Consider the following 19,772-nt stretch of genomic DNA (forward strand, 5'->3'; position numbering starts at 1 on the left):
TCAAGGGGACAAGGGGAAGGACATGATGCAAAAACTACTCTGTAAAAAAATACTCTCTTTGTTAGCATAAGTATGTTATAGAGCCCTGCTTAAAGAGCACTGTTTCTGTCTTTGTATCATCATCTAATAATATCTACCAATTTAGCGAAGGAAACAAGGAAGAGGAAAGCAGATCTGTACCATGTGATCGGCCTGCTCATTATTTGGCCTTTCAACAGGAGAATTTAAAAATAGAAAGGTCGTAGAAAGCGTCATGCACCTTCTAACCCCGCACAGTTCCTATAATGAGAGACCTAAATTCAGCTGTGGAGGATTGGGAAAGGATGATCACCTGGTTTAATGTGGAAGAAGCTCCGGTCATCACATGCGCTTTGGCTCTGAAGTGACCAGCTTGCATTAATGGGCTTTTTCCTCTGAATTTTCTCATGTGTGAGGCAGCACGTGATCTTTTTGCATGTATTAGTGCATCTCAAACTTCTTCTTGTGTGAGAGGAAATTAGACACTTTGAACTACCTTATTTTTTGCTTCTCTTTCAGAGATTTTATAAAAAAATATTTACACAAATAAATTTTTTTATGAGTAGTTACTCTTCCTGTACCTGAAGAGTTTGCTTACTTCCTCCCCCAGTGGTGTTGTTGCACAACATAGGTGCTGAGATCCACTTGCATGAGCCAAAACTATTAATTAAAAATAAATCCTGACGCACATTTGAGTGTCTCTCATAACTGAATAGCTGCTCATCCAGGATCATTAGTAATGTCACTCACTGCCACTCTCCGAGTCCCTGAATCAAACAAAATCAACACCTCTATACAAGAAGGGTTTGTTTTTTGCGTTATAATTAGAGTCTCATGAGATCTGAAGTGAGGGATGGAGAGAGGAGGTTAGCGAAACTGTGCTCCGCACATTGACACCTTCTCTACATCACACTAACATGGAAAATTTTAACCAATATGCAGTGTTGTGCTGAATAATATGATAATAATGAACGAACAAACAGTCCAATAATGCACTGCACCCTTTAGCTCTGATTACATTATCTGTCGATTTTTAAGTTTACTCTTGTCAGATATCTTATTTAAATGTTTTTTGCCACAGTCTAGATGATGTGGAAATGGGGGCACAGCATTTAGTCTTCTCTAGCACATGATAAATACAAAATTACTGTAGTTGATATATCCGGCCAATCCAGTGCTTAAAGAACCATCGTCTACCATATTTTAAAGAGGATCCAACGGATTGGGTATGTTAAAAAGCCACTAATATTAGATTACTTCTAATAGGTGCCCTTTATACACCTTTCCTTATTTTTATGCTCAGACTAGATTGAATACAGACTACAGGGAAACTTTATGCTTCCTCCTGTGATGTAAATCAACATGTGAGGTTACATATAAGGACAAATGTTGGCAGTCGTTTTGCTTTACCATCTTCTTATTAATTTTACCTGCTTTTGAGGCAGAAAGCTGGTAATTGGGTTGTGGCTTAACATCGTCTAGCCTTTTCTAAAAAATAAAAAAAAAAGAAAAACTGGGCAATTACTATTGACCCCACTTAGTAACTGAACTTTGATTTCACTCAGAGCTCAGTTTTTTGTGTTCAATTTTCACAACTAGAAAATCTTAGTGGTGATTTTTTTTAAACTCAAAAATGTAAATAAAATAAAAAATAAGGAAAAAGGAAGTGATAAAAAAGTAATCTTTGACTAAATTTTGTCAAATTCACAAAAAGTAGTTCTTTATGGGATTTGATGAGACACTTTTTTTTAAAAAAAATCAGAAAAGTGCAGAGTGGGTATGTATGCAGCCTTGTTTACTCTGGTAACCCTAAATAAAATACAAATAATTACTTTCCACAATCATATACTGGTCTAAACAGAGTCTACCTGCATGTCTTAGTGTAAATACATCTGTTCTGTGTTCTCAGACATTTGTTAGAGAAATTAAGGGAAGCCAAGAGGCTCATAGCAACACTGGAGAGTTCCAAAGTTCAGGTGGGAATATCTGTTGACAGCTGTAGGCAAATGTTAGTCAAGCATTCCACAAAACTGGCATTTATGGAAGGGTAACAAGATATAAGCAATTGTTAGAAGAAAGCAAAAAGAAGCCTCATTTGCAATTTACAGTGTTAATGAAAAACCAAATGATGTTAGACGAAGTAATCTGGAAAAATAATATGTTAGAAGCAGTAAAACATTTGAGACTAAGATGAAGGTTCACCTTCCAGCAGGACAACCCCAGGCATACAGCCAGAGCTACAATGCTATGGTTTAAGATCCAAGAATTGTTCAGTCAAAGTCCTAACCTGATCTGAAACAGAATTTGTGGCAATATGAGGCTACATTGCACATGTAGCCTCTCTAAGCTTGAGGAAGACACCTCAGAGACATATATTTAAAGACACCCAGCTATAGTTTGGTTTCACACCACACTTTTGGGAAGAAAAAGTTGAGAGTTGTACATCATTTTCCTTTTACTTCACAAACACGCAATATTTGTGTTGGTGTATTACATAAAATCTCAATAAAATATGTTAAAGTTTTGTGACATGTGACACTATAAAACATAAATGCTTCAAAAATGACAACCCCCACTTTTTCTGGGCTGTAAATACATCATGTTGTTTGATGCACATTGTTTTTCATTTAGTAAAGAGAAAATATGGGATATGTGCATAGAGGCTGGAAAATAGGTATCAAATTTAGATGGCTTCTTCTACCTATTCTCATCTTCAATAGATGACAATAGGTAGTGGGATACATTCTACCTCAATTCTGAAATATATATGTACAAAACATAAACTATGTTTATATATATATATATATAAACCCAATTTGGTCATTTCTATGAAGAGGATCTGACATACTGTACATTATACCCCACTTCTGAAATGTAGCTGACATGCTTTTAAATAAACATAATAAACAGTAGATTAATTAATATTTAGGAGAAGTACAATTCATTCAGTCACTCCTTGGATGTCATGATTGTTTGGTCTTTTTAAATTTAACTACAACAGCTTCTCAACGTGAGCTTACTTACTCACCTTGGCCAACACCCTGCTCTTAATGTAATACTTCAGATTTACCACTAGGTGCCAGTGTTGTCCCATGAAAATTTTAGCCCATCGAGCATCAATGTTACTGTTGGATTGCCGGTGCACCCAAAGCCTTTAAAAAAAATCACACAACCGTTTGAAAAGTTTATTTCTACCATACACAAACTGTACAACACAGCGCATATCTGTTTATTATGAAATAGTAAAAGTAATAGGAAGTTTCCATTTTACAAACTACCCCAACTGAAAAAAACCATTACATTTTAATGTGAAAGAAAAAAAAAAAAAGAAAATACAGTACAATTTCATACTAATATCGTTCCACAAAAAGAGCATTTTCACATTACAAAACATCAAATACTAACAGGGAGAAGAAAAAAATAAATAAATATTATTCACAAAACTTCCTGAGCAAACAACGTGTGGTATAGGAATAATAATAATAATAATTTTAAAAAAAACGTATAAAGGATTAAATTTAAAGAACATAATTGGGTTTTTAAAAGATTAAAATTATTGTGTTTGGATAAAATATGGTTTCAATTTTCTGCAATTTGGCTCCTTTGCTATTACAATGTTTGCTTTTAAAACCGTCAAGGCTACATTGGACTAAAAATTAAATAAATATTGCTTAAATGAATATTATGCATTTCCAACTCTTGGATTAATTTCAAACTGAGAGACTAAAAATATATGGAGGTGTAAAGTAAATACAATGTTCCCTTTTTTCTATTTGTTGATCTAATGGAGACATAAAATATATTGGTACAAAAGTGCTGCTCAAAATAACAACTGATCAGCCTGTAACGACTGTTTATCTGTGATGATTAATTTAAACCAAATTGCCAGTTTTTTGACACGGTTTTAAAATAGTTATTAAAATGTGCCAATAGGACATTTAAACTCTGATAGCTGTTGAAATGCTAAGACCTGTGAGGAGAAAAGAGTAAAACAAAAGCCAAAGAGGAAGAAAAAAAAAAAATTCAGTCTCAGTCATACTTTAAGAACCTGACTCATAGATTACAGCTACTGAAACACCAGTTTTCAAACAGTCATCAGGAACTCGTCCTCCTATGAAAATAATTGTACTGTAGAATAAATTAGACACCATCCACGTAATACTGTCCTACCACAAAACATAGTACTTGTATATTTTCATGGATTCATATACATTTAGGCACATACTATATGCACACTTCAGCGTGTGTGCACAGAAGGCAGTTTAATATCTATATTTCTGTAAAAAAAACAACAAAAAAAACATGACAAAGTGAATTTTTGATTTTTTTTTTCTTTTAGATGCGCTTCCGTTTGGGCATAAACTCACATTCGCTTCCCTAAATGATGCTGCATTCTCACCCCGCCTTGAGTATAAAAAGGTACAGTACTCTTGCATTGCATTTTGTTTTATTATCATATATATTTTTTTTAATCTCACTTTGTCTAATACATTCAGTTCCCAATAACAAAAGTGAAAGCAATGCCTAAAACTGGTGATACTTAGTTTTGGTAGGTTTTTTTTTTTCTTTGAAGGGAAGTTAAACTCATGAACTAATAAGAAGAGTAATAATAGACTAGCTTTTTCGACACTAGATGGCGAAAGTATGCCATTAAAAACTGGAATGTGCTTTTGTGTAATTTACAAAGTGCAGAAAAACCAACAGATTTCTCAAATATTAAGCATTTACAGTTCAAGAAATAAATAAAATCTGAGGAAATAAATACACTGAGGAACAAATATAGTAATAAATACCAATAATATAAGAATGACATAAACACATATAGATTAAAATCAAGCAAATCATACAAAATAATTAAGTGCAAGAGGGGATAAAAATAAAATAATCGTAATAAAAAATCTCACCAGGATAAATGCAGAAACGGTAAAAGCATTACAAATCTGGCTGGTAATTTTCTCAGTGCAGCGTGTTTACCGGGAAAATGCCGAACACATTTCCAAAAGCCTTGTCTTATACATGCAGCCGAGCCAGCACTCTTCAGTGAAATAGAGCTATCTAGTGCCATTATCCCAAGTCAAAGGAACCTCTTGGTAGCTCTGCAGCTTAAACATGGATGCCCTTAATAGCCTGTTTGATATTATCCAAGAGGGCCTTGCACTCCGGGGAGTATTCATGCTCCGAGTTGTTGTACATATCAGTTAATGTGTTCACATAGGCTTCAAAATTATGCTCACTGATGGGTCCCTGCAACAAAAACAAGTTTGACCATTAGTGGAAACAGTGCATCAGAAAATGACAATTTGAAGGAAACTAGTTTCCACTGACAGGTTCGACAGATGCAGTGTGTGGTCAAAGCTTACTGTACCATTTGAGGCAGCTGAATGTCTGTCAGGCTGTTAATGAGAGCTTGGCTGAGGCGAGCAAGCTCCTTCAGAAGGCTGTTATTGTGCTGTTCGATCATCTTGTTTTCCTCCTCAATTGTCTTCAGGTTGCATTCCATCGACGAGATCTGCTTTCGGGTTCAAAACCGAGGAGAGACTCATCAGATTAAGAGAGCAGCGATCACCCTGAACTGTTGCTTTTGAACACAATCTGTGGCAATAAATACTTACCTGTGTTTGGAGGTGCATCATGTCTTCTTCAATTTTCATATTTGAGTTGTTCAATTCCTTGATTTCATGATCCAGATGGTGAATGTCCTCTTTGTTTTCAACGCCTGGATTACACAGACCCCAGGTATTATAGTTAAAAGTTTGTTTTTTTATGTAAACAATAACTTTAATTTTTTAATTAACTTCACCACTGCTGGTTTTCAGTTTGATAGTCATCATCTCCTCCTCTGAGTGTTTTTTCTTGATGCTCTGTGCATTCAGCGGGCACCCTGACAAGCTAGTCAAGCACAAATAACAGTTTAAGGATGTAGGACACCACCAAATCTACATAGACTTGTAAAGGATAGAGATGCAAAGATAAATTGTTGTTTTAGCTTGATGAGCCCTAACTGAGGACATGCCAATCAGAAATGTAAAAATCCAATCTTTTTTTCCAAACAGTGAGTAGGTCAAATGCAAGCACTGTCATGTTGTGCTAACAGCAGCCCTCCTTGGTGTCAATGTTTCTATTGAGTAAGCAACTATTAACATTAGCTATTATCATTATCACTGATTTTTTTTTTTTTTTTAGAAAGGATCTCACTGCAATAATGCAGATGTAACAAGTACAGTTACATCTATGACTCAGTTAAGTACTTTGGAGTCTTCTGGACTAGATGAAATGCTATACAAGTACAGACTCTTTGTACGTACAAGTACATACAACATTGTATGATAAGACATACATCATACAATGTTGTATGTACAAAGAGTCTGTAGAATATAGACATAAGAAAGAGTCATAAGAAATATACTGATTACAATAAAATCAAATCTTTTATACTCTTTCTTATCACATCATTACAATCCCCCACTATTTTCTGTCTTCTTCAAAATCTCATTCACTAAAATTGTACATATGTTTGTGTCATGTTGAAGCCAAGCAGTCTTCTGTAATTACTATATTGGTAACATTGCTTTTGCAATGATGACGCAAGGTTTTCAAGCAGATAACCGGATGGCTTATTTAAGTACGACAAAGTTTTTTTTGTTTTTTTTGTTTTACTCTTTTAAACATTTTGCTTCTGTCATATAACATCTTGGATTTGGAGATGCAGGCAGCCCTTGGGAAAACATGAAATAAAGGCCCATTTGTGCTGAAGAATACAGATGGAGTATTCTGTCCAGATTCATCGTTCAGTCCATGAACACCGTGACAGAAATGGTGGAGCTTCCTCATAATCATGCTGCACAGACCACCTCTGTTTACTGCAGTCTTTCTTTTTATGTCTCTTTCTGAAACTGCACATTATCAAGATGGTTTCCATTGTGGGCTGTGATGCTTAGCAAAGTTAGAAACAGGCTTACCTATTTTCACACATAAAGGGAGCATGAATGGATCTTTAGGGTCCAATATCAACACTCTAGGTTGTGAAGACTGTTGTATTCATAAGACTGTGTAAATTTTGCTAAAATTATCAAGTAATGGCCATGAAGCAAGGCTAGAAAAAGCCTATAAATTATAGTTGGTAAATAGAAATCAAAAATTCTACCACTCCATGCTTTACAAAAATCAGAGATCGGAAATTGGTCACAAAATTTGGATCAGTGCATCACCAGTAAATGTGGCAATGTACAGTAAAGATGCAACATTACAGCCAGCAGTTATGCTGAGAGAGGAAATGGTAAACAAGTGACCTTACCTTCGGTGAGTGGCAAATACATTATTGGCATGTCCGAGGCCATTGCAGCCAGGCAAGGGACAATGGGGCAATTCTTGCTTGTTAGCCTTCCAGGCAAAGGGCAGGCCATTGATGGACGACTCTTTCTGTCTTTTAGCAGCTAGCGGACAACTGCCTGCACTGCGATGGGATGTGTATTTCCCCGATATATGGCCCTGCCCGTCACATCCAATCACGGGACACCTACAGGTCAAGAGATGTGTATGCTGAAATGCTGCACACAGTGCCAAAAAATCTAACAGGCTTGCATTTAGCAACAGTTATATGTTATTGCTTTCTTGCAGTACAAAACAGCGCTATTGTTAAACTACACAAAAAAGAGTATTAAAAAAATCACTTTCAATAACTAGACCGGAAGACTTTTTAACCATTACCTTGATTAATCCATGCAAATGCTGATTAAAAACAAAGTAAAAAAAAACTCCACAGACTCAAATAATCACATTAGCTGTAAGTTATTAATCCACTAAAACTTGGATTGGAATTAGCGCTCTGCTCGGGTTAGTGCGTGCATTTTGCGGTGAGCAATATTTGTTTCTGGGGGGGGAAAAAAACATCAGCACAACTCATGCTGAATGTCATTAAGAGTTTGTCAGTTGCATTTCCAGGCCTGTTTTCTGCAGGTCAGTAATGGAGTGACATGAATTACAGATAATTGTCATGTTCCCCCCTCATGCGAAAGAATGTAATTTGGAGGTGGCTAACCCATTCCCTTATTGATAAAGGTGAAAGGTCGCCTGAGATGATCCAAATGGCACACACACTGTGGAGTGCTGCCTGCAAAAAGCCTGTTTCAGCATTTTGTTACTACACAGCATGGCCTCACTTATAGGACAAAACAACATCAGTCCCCATTACTTACATCCACCACAGGTAGGTAGCTTGATGCAAGGCACCCAGACAATGGAGGCATGCCATATGGCTCACTATTTACAATAATCTAGGGACATTTGTTACCATCCCCCGTTTCTCTCTTAATGTGTATGAGATCTACTCCTCTATAATTCCTAAGCTCATGGCCTTGCATTAGTAATTAAAAAGAAAAAATCAGGGTCCAGATGTAGACGTAAACAAGTGCTCATATATCTGACTTTGGATTTAAACTCCAAATCAATTACATTATTCTTTTTTTTTCTCAATAACACTTTCACAGGCAACAGTGATTAGAGCAAATGAGTGCCGTGCCATCATCAGTTCGACATTTTCTTAATGTAATATAATTATAAAGAAAGCACTTGGCGTAAAGTGATAAGCCAGATATCCCATTCAAAAACTAGGACCAGCACAAAACCCAAGGGAAAATAAAATCCTACAAAAACACACTGCTAATCCCTCCACAAAATAATTCACTAATGTTGCGGACAACAGAAGTATTATTTTCTTTGTTTAAGTACACGGCCTCCAGGTATATAACGCACGAAAGCACGGTGCCGGTTTTGGTTTGTTGCCTTGTTTTATTTTTATACTAACATAACGGCAGGAATGAGGACAGTAAAAAAAAAATAAAAAAAATCTTACTTAAGCTCCTGCTCATCTTTGTCATCCTTGTTTGGTGTGAGCTTCAAACCTCCTTTCCTGGCACGTGGACAACCTGACAAACTGAAAACATTTGGAGAAGGTGAAATAACACAAACCTACTGAGAAGTTCCATTAAAGGCTAAAAAGGGACAGAATGCCTACAATATAGATAGATAGATAGATAGATAGATAGATAGATAGATAGATAGATAGATAGATAGATAGATAGATAGATAGATAGATAGCAGCTAAGTTTTTAAAAACAAGAATTCAAAAAGTGCAGCATGTTTGCTGTTTAAAGTGAGACTTTCACCATCTGCTTGAATGCCACGATTCTGACAAATATATTTCATGCTCAGTGGTGATGGTGCCTTTTTTTCTCCATCTTTCTCTCTCGCTCTCTACCTTCTGTGCGAAGCATAGTTCCCAGTCACATGTCCAGATCCATCACAGCCAGGTGTTGGGCACCTGCAGGTTGAGAGACACAGACACCAGGTGCTTTTTACAGCATAAAGTGGATCAATGGTAATATGCAGGAAAGCAGCACAAATAGCTAAACGAGTTCATGTTGAGGACATGGAAATCTTGCATAGTGTGTAATGGGAATGAAAGGGATAAACAGATCTGATATGGGGGAAAGCAGAGGCGAATTCAATGGAAGCAAGAACAAGCTGCCTAGTTTTATGTGAAAAAGGCGTTAAGAAACAAAAAATACCCGTTTTTAAAGCACATACTTTAGTTCCTGAGAGTTGGCTGCCATCAGTGATTTGAGAGTTTTGTCAGCCAGGGGACATCCAGACACACTGGAGAGGATAAAGAGCTAAGAGTCACTTTAATTCATGCTTTGATCACTGTTGGATTAAATCATCACAATGCATAAATAATACAATATTATTTAAAAACACAACTTCCTCCTCAGGAAAAGAAAACCTTTTCATCAAATTGTCATTTAATATTATGAACTGTGAAACCTGCAGTTTGTGACAAGTTTAAGCAATAAGCACTGTTTGCCTTGGCTGCATAACTTTGAGCTGCTGCTAATGAGACTGTAATTAATTGCGCTACCTCCGATGTGATGCATAATTCCCTGTCACATGGCCGCTGCCATCACAGCCTGGGGTCGGACAGCTGCACAGGGAACACAAAGCATTTAATACACAGATTACTCCACTTCCCACAGACTTTGCCAAGCTGCGACTGACATCTTTTATTTGACACTGAGAGCCCTCTCATTGACGTTAAAAAGAAACAAGAGTTAGTAGAGCGAGAAGTTTAGTAAGTGTTTGTGATCACAGTGCTTAGGATTCAGTGTGGTAATGTCTCTGAGCGTCGTTCGGGAGATCTCAGGGGAAGCTGTGCTGTGCAAAAAACTACAGGGTCCTACTTTTCTGGTGGGAAGACCCAGTAGAGTAGAGCATGCACTCTAACTACAAGAGTCAAGAGTTGTGCGAAGCTTTTACAGGGAGAAAACTCACTTTTAAACAGACACAATTCTTCTCCACATGAACCTGCAGACATATCAGTTACAGTCAAATGTGACACAGGGAGTTTCATTTGACCCACTTAAATCAATCTGCTCTTGAGTTCGGAGTTACACTTTTAAAAAAAAAAAAAATCATTAATACTGACCATCTGCCGACTAAAAGGGAGGATCAGCTTACACATATCTGACTGAATAAAGATGCTGCAAGATGTTTCAACATTTAACCCTGTATAGCCTACCTCAAAAGCTCCTTCTTTGAATCCCGTAGCAGCAGCTTGGCTTTGGAGCTTAACATACTGCCGTCCCCTGGATAGTGCTGGTCCTCCAAGGACACCTGATCGTAATCCTCCTGAAGAAAAAAACAAAACAACAACATGGCTAGAAACTCTCTCTTCACTGACCTAAAAGTCAATAATTAAGAAAATCCCTTTGTAATACTCGTGAAACATTTGCTAAAGGTTAGAGTGCAGCGAAAAGAGATTAGGCCTGAGGACACTCGGGAGGTAAACCATATATCCATTTAAAGCAATCCACAAAGTGTTTATGATGCAAAGCCATGAAGTACTGATGTTTGTATTTAAATCCAACAACTTATATCTACAACAAATAAGTCCCGTCTTTGAAACATAAGAAGCCATATTATGGTTCATTCAGAGTCCCTTGCACAACAACATGGAGCACAGAAACACTGATTTAGCAGTGTAATTAAGTTTGATATATTATTCAGACATGCTGTCACTATGTCTTTAAAAATGTCACTATAAATATTTTTTAAGGCACTACGTGTCAATAAGAAACAATATTATGTCACTAAAATTAAAGAGAAAGGTGACTTAATTTCTGTGGGCCATCTTAAAAAATACATACATTTATACTTTTCAGTTCAGACTAAATCTTTAAATGTTTTGATTATTTATTTGTTGCAAATATGTTCAAACATTCCTCCTTTCACCATTTCTGCTTTTCACACATTTTATTACCTCATAAAATTCTTTAAAAAGTATAGATTAAGGTATTACCACATCACTAAAGTTTAAATGTAATTTATAAATTAACAAAGTATGTATCCTAATTTGTAAAAGTATTGTACTTAACTTTAAATTTAAATTTTATTATTTACCACTCTGCATATTTACTTAAATGTTGCGCAAACATAAATGTGCTTTACATTTAAAGATCTCACTAAAGAACAAGTGAAGCAGTTCAAAAACTATGTATCAGAAAGTCTTTAAAAAATATAGCATAAGTCCAGACCATACAAAACAAAACCGTCTGGGCTCTAAAAAATTAAAAGGTTTAGACTAACCAATAAATGAATACCTTTTGTCTTACTGTTCTTAATTCATCTGACTACATACAAAACTGTAATTTGTTTGTTACGTCAGCTCCTTAAATAGTTTTTTTATTCTATGAAATATAATATGTAATTTGGTAATAAACGCACATATTGCTGCTTATACTTAAATCTAACTGATGTTTTAGATATTAGATTTTATCTAAAAGATTAATCTAAAAAATAAGCTAACCTGTTCAAATCTCACTTTATCTGATAATATCTTTCTAAAACTCTTTGATAAATGTTAGACAGTTTGGCAAAGTTTAGAGAATTTGAAGCGAAGATGTTAAAAGTTAGAATCCTTTTACTTTTTTTAACCCTAGGGTTAGGGTTATTTGGTTGGTTGTCAGTGTTTTTCCTGTCTTCATTTGCTTTCAATGGAAATTTCTTGCATTTTTAAAAATCTACAGCAAAAATTGAAAAAATACTTAAAACAGGTACGGATAAATTTTGATTAAAAATTAATTACTATAAAGCTGAAACGAATGTTTGTCTACATGTTACAATCCCTTTCCGTCACATTTTCCCCTTCCATCCTCAACAGTTTCATTTGTGTTTTTACATCACAAGCAGCTTTTTACCTCTTTGTCCTGTAAAACATGTGCTTTGCTGAAGTTGACAGGGATGGAGTTCTCCCAGGTTTCTCTGTCACACAGCGGCTGGTAGAAGGCGGGGCCGATGAGTAAACTTCCGCCTTTCGCCAGGGCAGACTCAGGAGGCAGCAGCTGTTCGTCCGAAGGTGTTTTGGCCCGGGCTTTTCCATTTTCTTTGCACTTCTTCATGCTTAGGTCCAATGTCCCATTTTCATCCACCTCAATTAGCATATCCTAAAGAAAAAAAATCCCCAAAAAACAGTTACAGAATCCAGTTGACACATGTAACAACATGTTATAAAACACATAATTATTTTAGTGCTGCGAGTGATAAAATGTAGGGGGAAAAAAAGAAAAATGAAAGGTTTTTTCTAATTACGATAAGCCAGCAGTCATGCTGTAAAAACTTTCACCTCTTTCTCTGTAAACATGAATAAAATGACTTAAAAACGCAGAGCAAACAACGTATTTAAATAATTCATACAGCAGTTATCTCACACCAGACAAAATACCAAACTAAGCCAGCATTAATTCTGCTGAACACAAAAAAAATAATCACTGGTGTGTAGTTTTTTTTTTTGTTGTTTTTTTTGGTGACAGCTGTATCATCTGTTTTCTAGGACACACAACCAAGATGGCAGCTGGGAGTCAGGGTGGGCGTGTGTTTGTGTGTGTGTGTTTTAGATGGGGGGTTGGGTTGTTGGTTCTAGGTCATCATTATTAAAGCAAAAATTAAAAAGCTTAATGTGGCATAAGTTTCCCCTGCTGACAGATGTGTTTGTCGTTTGTGCATTTGGTTTTTAGTACTGAAACGTACTGGCATGGTGACTTATGGCTCTGTTAAGGTATTAAAAGTTGGACCTCATTAGAGGCTAAAATCCTTTTTTCCATAAATGAAACCAATTACTCAATCCATATGTTTCATTAAACCCTATCTATGATTATAGGGTCAATTATTAATGGTAGTTTGATTAATTAAGAGTAATTTTCATAAATGTGACTGTCCAGTTTAATTATCCTGCACTGAAAATGGCATTAGTGTGAAATTAAATAACTTTTATTAATTTATTGTGATTTAATGTTAGCAGAAATCGAAAGCAAAAACATTTGCTTTTCTCCCTCTTTTGTTTCATTGAATAACTATAACAGCAGTTTCACACTTTTCCTTGTTTTTTTTTTAAGCGTCTGGATAGATTTCTTTCTGGTATATTTCAAAGTGTAATATATTTACATATGCATATAAGTTAAAGCATCCAGCGACATATAACACTCTAAATATGGCCCCCTCTTTTTCAGACGCGAAAGCTGTTCTTCATTTTGTGTGTCTGTCCAAGACAACTAAGCTGTAAACGAGAACAGATGATTAACTTGCTAACACTGTTTTATTCATTCAGTGGGCTGGTACCTGGTACAGGGCCACATTCTCAGCTCAACAAGCTGGGAGACAAGGATCTGTGCTGTGTAGGTGTGGAAACCTTGAATCATCTACAGTACACAGTGCACGTATGTAACCCACAGAATGTGATCAATATTAATCATGACGTGAGTTGGGAAGTTGTTGAACACAATGCCATGTTGGGCATTCGTCGCAAGCAGAAGACATTTTGATCTGCACACATTTTCCTGCAAAGAGTTTGGATTTGGTGTGAATTAAACTTTTGATATGTTAACTCCTTTTGCTAATTGGCTTAATCCGTTTGAAGGCTTCTAAAGACGATCTGGTGTAGACACACAGCCTATGCTGGATCATATAACTAAGCAAAATATCCTCTGCCATCTGCACTGGGCAAGATGCATCTTCAGACATCAGTTCAAGGGTTTTACATGCCAGCTGATGTCAAAACAAAATACAATGCCACATGTTTCACCAAAAAACAAGAAAAAAAAAGAGATGAGTCTAAAAGGGAAAAGCCAGCAGATTTAATTTTTTCTTCAGACGTGATTTATTGGCGGTTCTTGCATGAATGACGGCCCGGTAAAGACCTTCCTTCCACACTCAAGAGCAAAACAAAAAATATAACTATATATTATTTTTTATTATTATTATTTCACAAACAGTCACATCTGGTTAGAATAATTAATCTCACATTTAACCAGACTGTATTTTAGTTTGCAAACTAAAGATGAATAAATTGAGACTAAATCCCTTATATAAAACTGTAAAGCGGCCTTCTGTGTCGCATTTATTATGTCTCTTGAATAAGATCCCAACTTTAACATTGGCTGCATTGTGTACTCATATTTTCATAAATTTTTTACATTGTGCACCACTATGTTGTCTGCCTAATCCCCTTTTACTGGACGTAAGCAATACAAAAAACGTGCTTTGTGAAACTAACAATTTTTATTTCCCTATTTGTTATATTTTGGAGAGCTCATACTGCTATCTAGCACAATGCCATTTTGCTCCTACAAAAGATTCAAGAGCAAAATGGCAGGTTAATAAGGAGGTAAAAAACCCCAGATTTTTTTCCTTGGTGTCGAGCTTGAACTCTTTGCACCAAAGTCTCTTTTGTTTCCCTTTCATTTCACTCACAAATCAGAGCTCTTTTAGAGAACAACAACAGAGACCTTTCCAATGGCCTAATTTTATTACCTTGGTTGAGGTTGCCAAGGCCTGGCCGCTGATGGTTTCCATGCTCTTCCGGTAGCGAGTGGAGAGGTTAAGAATGGCGGCTGTCGCTGCAGTGGCCTGGAGACAGTCTTCTTTTTTGAATTGACTCGGAGGACTGTGTTGACCAGAGTTGGGCACGCAGCCACCCGAAGCTCCGAGTATGCCAGAATACTGCTGAGGTGCTAAAAGACAAACAATCCGGCCATTTAGCTGCTAAGGCACAATGTGTTAAACTCAAACATCAAAATCCTTAGAAATATTTAAAAGAAATCTTTGTAATACATAGAGTTGAATTTTCATTCCCAAAAAGTATGAAACTTACAGTCAGGGTATTGCAACATTTCCTGGTCTTGGTTGGTCCCGAGCAGTGGCTGTTTGCCGAAGACCTGTGCATCAAAGCTGGCATAATCGAAGCGAATTCGGCTGTACTTGTCCATTTCTTTTGTGAGGCTGGTTTGCAAGGCTGCTACTGGATGAGATAGCCTGTAGTTCAGTTGGTTCATTTCAAACTTCTTTATTAAGCTGATTGCCCTAAAAGTAGGAGAACAGAAGAGTGTGCCTTATTGTATAAAAGAATTTACAAACAAAGGTGGCTGAAAAGTTAATAAAAAGCAGTAAAACTGTAGACATTGTGTTTATTCATTGAGGGATGCCAGTGCTTTTGTACAAATGGAGCCTGGAATCTAATGTGTGTTGAAGATCCACAGTCAGGTTGCCAGACTAATTAATATAGAAGGAATGGGCATCCTGCCCATGATATATCCACAGGGAACAAAGAGTTCTGCTCTTTTATCATTCCTAATAGAGAGGAACTCACAGGAGCAGCAAGCGTCACTTATGTTTGCTTGGAAAGCTCAGATTTAGGCTGTGTGTTCAGCTGGGATCAGGGAATGAACATATTCCACTTTTCCTCAATAATGATAGTCTTTATCAGTTTTTTTCAGATGATCTCAGCTGTGTGTAAAGAACTGAGTCCACCACTGAGCTGAAATGTCATTGTTTGTCCGCATGTGCTCACACTGAGCGCAGTGAAAGTCCAAAAACATGATCTGGCGCCATACCTCGGCGAGCGGTCAGGTGTTTGTCTGCACTTCAGGCTCTCATCTTGAGGTTTGGAGACTTTCACTGCGGCGGCAATGGGGCAGCCTGAGAGACTGGTAGGGGAGAGGGGATTAAACACATTAGGTGAGCTCTGCAACTCATCACCAAACAGGGTGCAGGTTTTCTAATGGCTTCTATCTGTGGTTGTACCTCCGGTGGGTGCTACGGTTGCTGTTGACATGGCCCCTTCCTGTGCACCCAGGTGTAGGGCACTTGAGGACGTTTTCATGCATTGCCAGGACTGCGTAGACAAAAACAAACAGACGACACGAGAATTGAACATGCAAGGAAAAGTTATATTTTAAGATTACAATCAGTGCAAATACAGTACCAAAAGCTTCAATATATGTTGAATGATTTTAGGTAAAAAAAACAAAACAATGTAAAGCAGATAGTGACACTGAAGTTAAAAGAAAATTATAAATAGTTTAAAATTTTTAAAAAAATATATCTGTATAAATAATAAACAAACTTATAGAAGCGTCTTTCATTCTAAGTCTTTTGTCCTATTGTTGTACTTCATTTGCACATCAGCAGACAGACAGATCATTTGACCTGTTCTTCTTCGCAAAATAGCTCTAGTTCAGTCAGATTGGACAGATCTGAAAACTTACGTTTTCAATTTTCCCTCAAATTCTCAACTAGATTTAGATTTAGACTTTGACTGGGCCACTCTAATGCTCCAACTTTGATCTTTACCAATCCGTTGGAGCTCAGGCTGCATCCTTTGAGTCTCAAGAATTTTGTATGGTCTAACTGGTTCTGATAGGCACCATATTTACCCCCCTTCCCATCAGCTCTGATCAGGTTCCCTGCCTCTGAGGTGGAAAAGCAATCCCACAGCATGATGCTGCCACCCCACTATTTCATAAACATGGTGGTAACATCATGCTGTGGAAATTCTTTTCTGCAGCACAGTAGGTGCAGGCTTTTACACTTTTTAGATTTTTATTTGTAAACATTTTTGAAAGCCATTAACCATTTTTCTTCTGCTTTGATTATATATGCACTGCCTTAGGTTGTTCTTTCTTATAAAAGCCCATTGAAACACAAAAATATAAGATTTGAAAACATTTAAGTTATTAATACTTTTTAAAGAAACCGTGCTGCATATAACATCATATATTTCTGTGCATTAACTGATGTTTCACAGAACAAGAAGAAAGATCCTGCAGGGACATAATAAGGAGGAAAAAGCAAAAAGCTGTTTGCTTATTGAGTAAAATGCTGTTATGTGGCTGAAATGTAAACAGCTTAGCAAAAAGAGGAGCGAAAATAAGACAGATTACATTCTTTAAACCAAATGCGTTGTTAAAGGTCCGCTCTGTATCCTTAGAAAGTTCTCCTCTGTACATATCCGCCAATTAGTTTATTGGAGTTGTCTATTTATTTTTGAATTCTTGCGGCTGCAAGCCCTTTGATTTGCAAATACAGCCTGCAGTCTAAAAGCATGTGCGTTTTTGAAAAACTTAATTACTTTTTCTGTTCCCTTTTGTAACATTACCGTTTAATGTTCAATGTTTGTTGAGTTATATTGAAATGACTTAACAATCGCCAATGTGGGGGGAAAAAGGAGAATTCAATATTCAAACATTATGAGTAAAAGAAAGAAAATCCTTTAAGTTTATGTGTAAAGTTTTTTTGTTGCTCATCTTTGAACTGAACTAAATGTATAAGCAGGCTTTTTGTGTCTTTTGCTTTTGCTAAGAGGTTTTCAATTACTGCGGCTGATTGTAAATGGTAAAACCAGAGTTTTTTGTTTTTTTTTCTTAAATAAAAATTATCCCACTAAACGACGTTGCTTCGGTAACTCACTCTCAGGGGGAACTCGGACTTTGTGAGGACATCCAGACAGACTCCTGTGATGTGGGTACAGGCCCGTCACATGACCAGTGCCATCACAGCCGGGGGTTGGACACTTTATATCCTTTTTATCTGTCCTGGGAGAGTCTACAGACATAGGAAAAGAGCTCATTTTTACAGAAAGTAAAACGGAATTGTTTCTGTTTCGAACGTAAAAAGCAAAAAAGAAAATTAAGTCTGCACGTTAAGATTTTGCAATGTTCAGTATGTCTGAAGCATTTAAACCAAAAGATTGAAATATCATGCACCGGCAAAACCGTTTTGCACCACATGCATCTATTAAGCTGTCGTTTTAGTTAAGGCTGCAGTTTAACACAGAGCATTCACTTCTTAATGCCCATCCATCGAAAGATTACATCCAGGATTACACATTTATCTGCAGTCATTTGAAGAATCCGAGGGAAACATGAGAGGTACTTTAGCAGGATTTAAGACTTATGGTCATGGTTAAATATCCAGTTGATTCCTATCAAAATCCAATATTCTGAGTAGCACCAATTCCATATTAAAAAAAAATGTTCTTCTTTATATTTTAGTCTGTTTATTTATTACCTTCACTTGTTGCCAAAATGTTTTTAGTCCTTAAGAGGATTTCCATCCTCTGATTCCCCCGCTACTCCCCTGCATATGCTTCTTTTATTCCTTTCAAATGTTTTTCGGCGCACACAATCTTCTAAATAACAAGTCATCTTATCTGATTTACGCTAGATGGAGGATTCTGGGGGTTTTTTTTTACTCTTGAACAATATTAGAATGTTCCAGATCATTTTCTTAGTGTTAATACCTTTGCCTCCATGGTAGTTGAGCCTGCTCTCTATAATCCATCATCCTATGATGCCTTCTTTCGCTGGTCATCTGCTCCAGCAGGAATCGATCCATTTCTCTGTAGGCGTGGTGTAGGGCCTGCCTCTGCTCCGTCTGCAGGGCGATGGCCTGCTCCAGCAGGCTCAGGTTCACTCTTCCTCTGCTCATGTCAAGGCCTCTGTCGTGGAGGCCCAGAGCCCAGCCGTCAAGCCTGGGCAGTCTGTCTGCCTCTGCCTCCCCCTCGCTGTCCTCCTCAGCGGGGAGCAGCCTGTACCTTAAAGCTTCGGCTTGGAAAATGCTTGCTCTGCCTATCGGACTGCCCAGTTCAGACTCTTCCTTCATGTGGCTGTTTCTGCCTGGAAGGTCTTCGGAGGCTCGAGAAGGGCTGCAGTTTGAGCTGTGGTCTTTGGCAGACAGAGACAGGGGCTCCCACTCAGCTTCCCTCATGTCTCCGTATGGACTCTGCGGCGATGAGGTGCCGCTCATCCTGTCTTGACTTTGGTCCTCTTCTTCATTGTTAGGGAACTCCTCATCCTCCTCCGCCATTAGATGCTCAGAGGTGTCCCAGCTCACACTGGGGTGAGCCGTTAGATGTAACTTCAGGCCATCTGAGCAAAACGGAGTTTGACGCAGAATCCAGGCAGCTGCTTTTGTCAGCCGCTCCATTCACTGCTTTAAAATTTCCATCTGAAACAACAGGACAGCATTCATTACTGCGTTGCATAGTGAACTTGCACTGTTTTTGCCCCTTGCATAATAAGAATTGTATTTCTTTAGTAATCTTTAGCAAATCCCTTAAAGGTTTTAGGTTTTCTCTTACTTCTCTAATAATATTCAGAGAAAAACATGTTTTTATAAGCATCAACAGGGATTTATAACATTTATACATGCTGCAGAGGAAGGATAAACAACAGTCATAAGGTTGCACAATTTCCAAGCAATTCCTGACATATTTTTCAAAACATATGTAAAACCTTCCTTCTGCTAGTTCAGCGTAAAAACCTATGACATAAGGAAAACAATTGCTTTTCACTTTGTTGTTGTCTCCATCTGGAGCAACAACTCAATAAAGATTTAGAACAAGATTATGAGAGGATTTGCAGGACATG

General features: G+C 37.2%; 2 protein-coding genes and 1 long non-coding RNA gene across 6 annotated transcripts in view; 1 reads left to right on the top strand and 2 right to left on the bottom strand.

Annotated features, from left to right (window-relative positions):
* Positions 1 to 3,189: 3,189 nt before the first annotated feature.
* LOC116722283 (suppression of tumorigenicity 18 protein) lies at positions 3,190 to 18,796 on the bottom strand. 3 transcript variants are annotated; one of them, XM_032566509.1, is made up of 17 exons: positions 18,644 to 18,796; positions 17,812 to 17,946; positions 16,147 to 16,237; positions 15,957 to 16,049; positions 15,218 to 15,426; positions 14,878 to 15,077; positions 12,270 to 12,515; positions 10,592 to 10,701; positions 9,935 to 9,997; positions 9,604 to 9,672; positions 9,275 to 9,337; positions 8,870 to 8,950; positions 7,313 to 7,534; positions 5,819 to 5,907; positions 5,631 to 5,734; positions 5,384 to 5,530; positions 3,190 to 5,262 (listed from the first exon to the last, which is right to left on the bottom strand). In XM_032566509.1, exons 3-17 carry the CDS (start codon positions 16,227 to 16,229, stop codon positions 5,122 to 5,124), a joined length of 1,920 nt encoding a protein of 639 aa, XP_032422400.1. In that variant the 5' UTR covers positions 16,230 to 16,237; positions 17,812 to 17,946; positions 18,644 to 18,796; the 3' UTR covers positions 3,190 to 5,121. The 3 variants fall into 3 exon arrangements, with proteins under 3 accessions (XP_032422400.1, XP_032422399.1, XP_032422398.1); XM_032566508.1 differs by lacking the exon at positions 18,644 to 18,796 and having other exon boundaries at positions 5,384 to 5,527; positions 17,812 to 17,956; XM_032566507.1 differs by lacking the exon at positions 18,644 to 18,796 and having other exon boundaries at positions 17,812 to 17,956.
* LOC116722289 (uncharacterized) lies at positions 4,354 to 5,639 on the top strand. The gene is made up of 2 exons (XR_004339736.1): positions 4,354 to 4,437; positions 5,507 to 5,639. It is a non-coding gene; the product is annotated as an uncharacterized LOC116722289 (long non-coding RNA).
* Positions 18,797 to 19,105: 309 nt separating the features above from the next.
* The window catches only part of LOC116722287 (uncharacterized), a 31,807-nt gene continuing 31,140 nt past the window's right edge, over positions 19,106 to 19,772 (bottom strand). For both annotated transcript variants that reach the window (XM_032566512.1, XM_032566513.1), the window contains exon 7: positions 19,106 to 19,350. In XM_032566512.1, the coding sequence (XP_032422403.1) occupies positions 19,217 to 19,350 (134 nt within the window). In that variant the 3' untranslated portion in view covers positions 19,106 to 19,216. The remainder of the gene's footprint in view (positions 19,351 to 19,772) is intronic.

This window comes from Xiphophorus hellerii, chromosome 6 (genome assembly GCF_003331165.1).
Source record: "Xiphophorus hellerii strain 12219 chromosome 6, Xiphophorus_hellerii-4.1, whole genome shotgun sequence".
Classification (NCBI taxonomy): domain Eukaryota; kingdom Metazoa; phylum Chordata; class Actinopteri; order Cyprinodontiformes; family Poeciliidae; genus Xiphophorus; species Xiphophorus hellerii.

What these genes read in the sequence shown, in the direction of transcription:
- LOC116722283 (XM_032566507.1), bottom strand. Translation starts at nt 17,956, where the DNA reads ATGTCTGTAGACTCTCCCAGGACAGATAAAAAGGATATAAAGTGTCCA. An exon ending in ATGTTTTACAGGACAAAGAG is followed by an intron (nt 10,702 to 12,269) that starts GTAAAAAGCTGC and finishes TTTTTTCTTCAG; the next exon opens with GAGGATTACGATCAGGTGTC. An exon ending in TCAAAGAAGGAGCTTTTGAG is followed by an intron (nt 9,998 to 10,591) that starts GTAGGCTATACA and finishes TTCCCTGTGCAG; the next exon opens with CTGTCCGACCCCAGGCTGTG.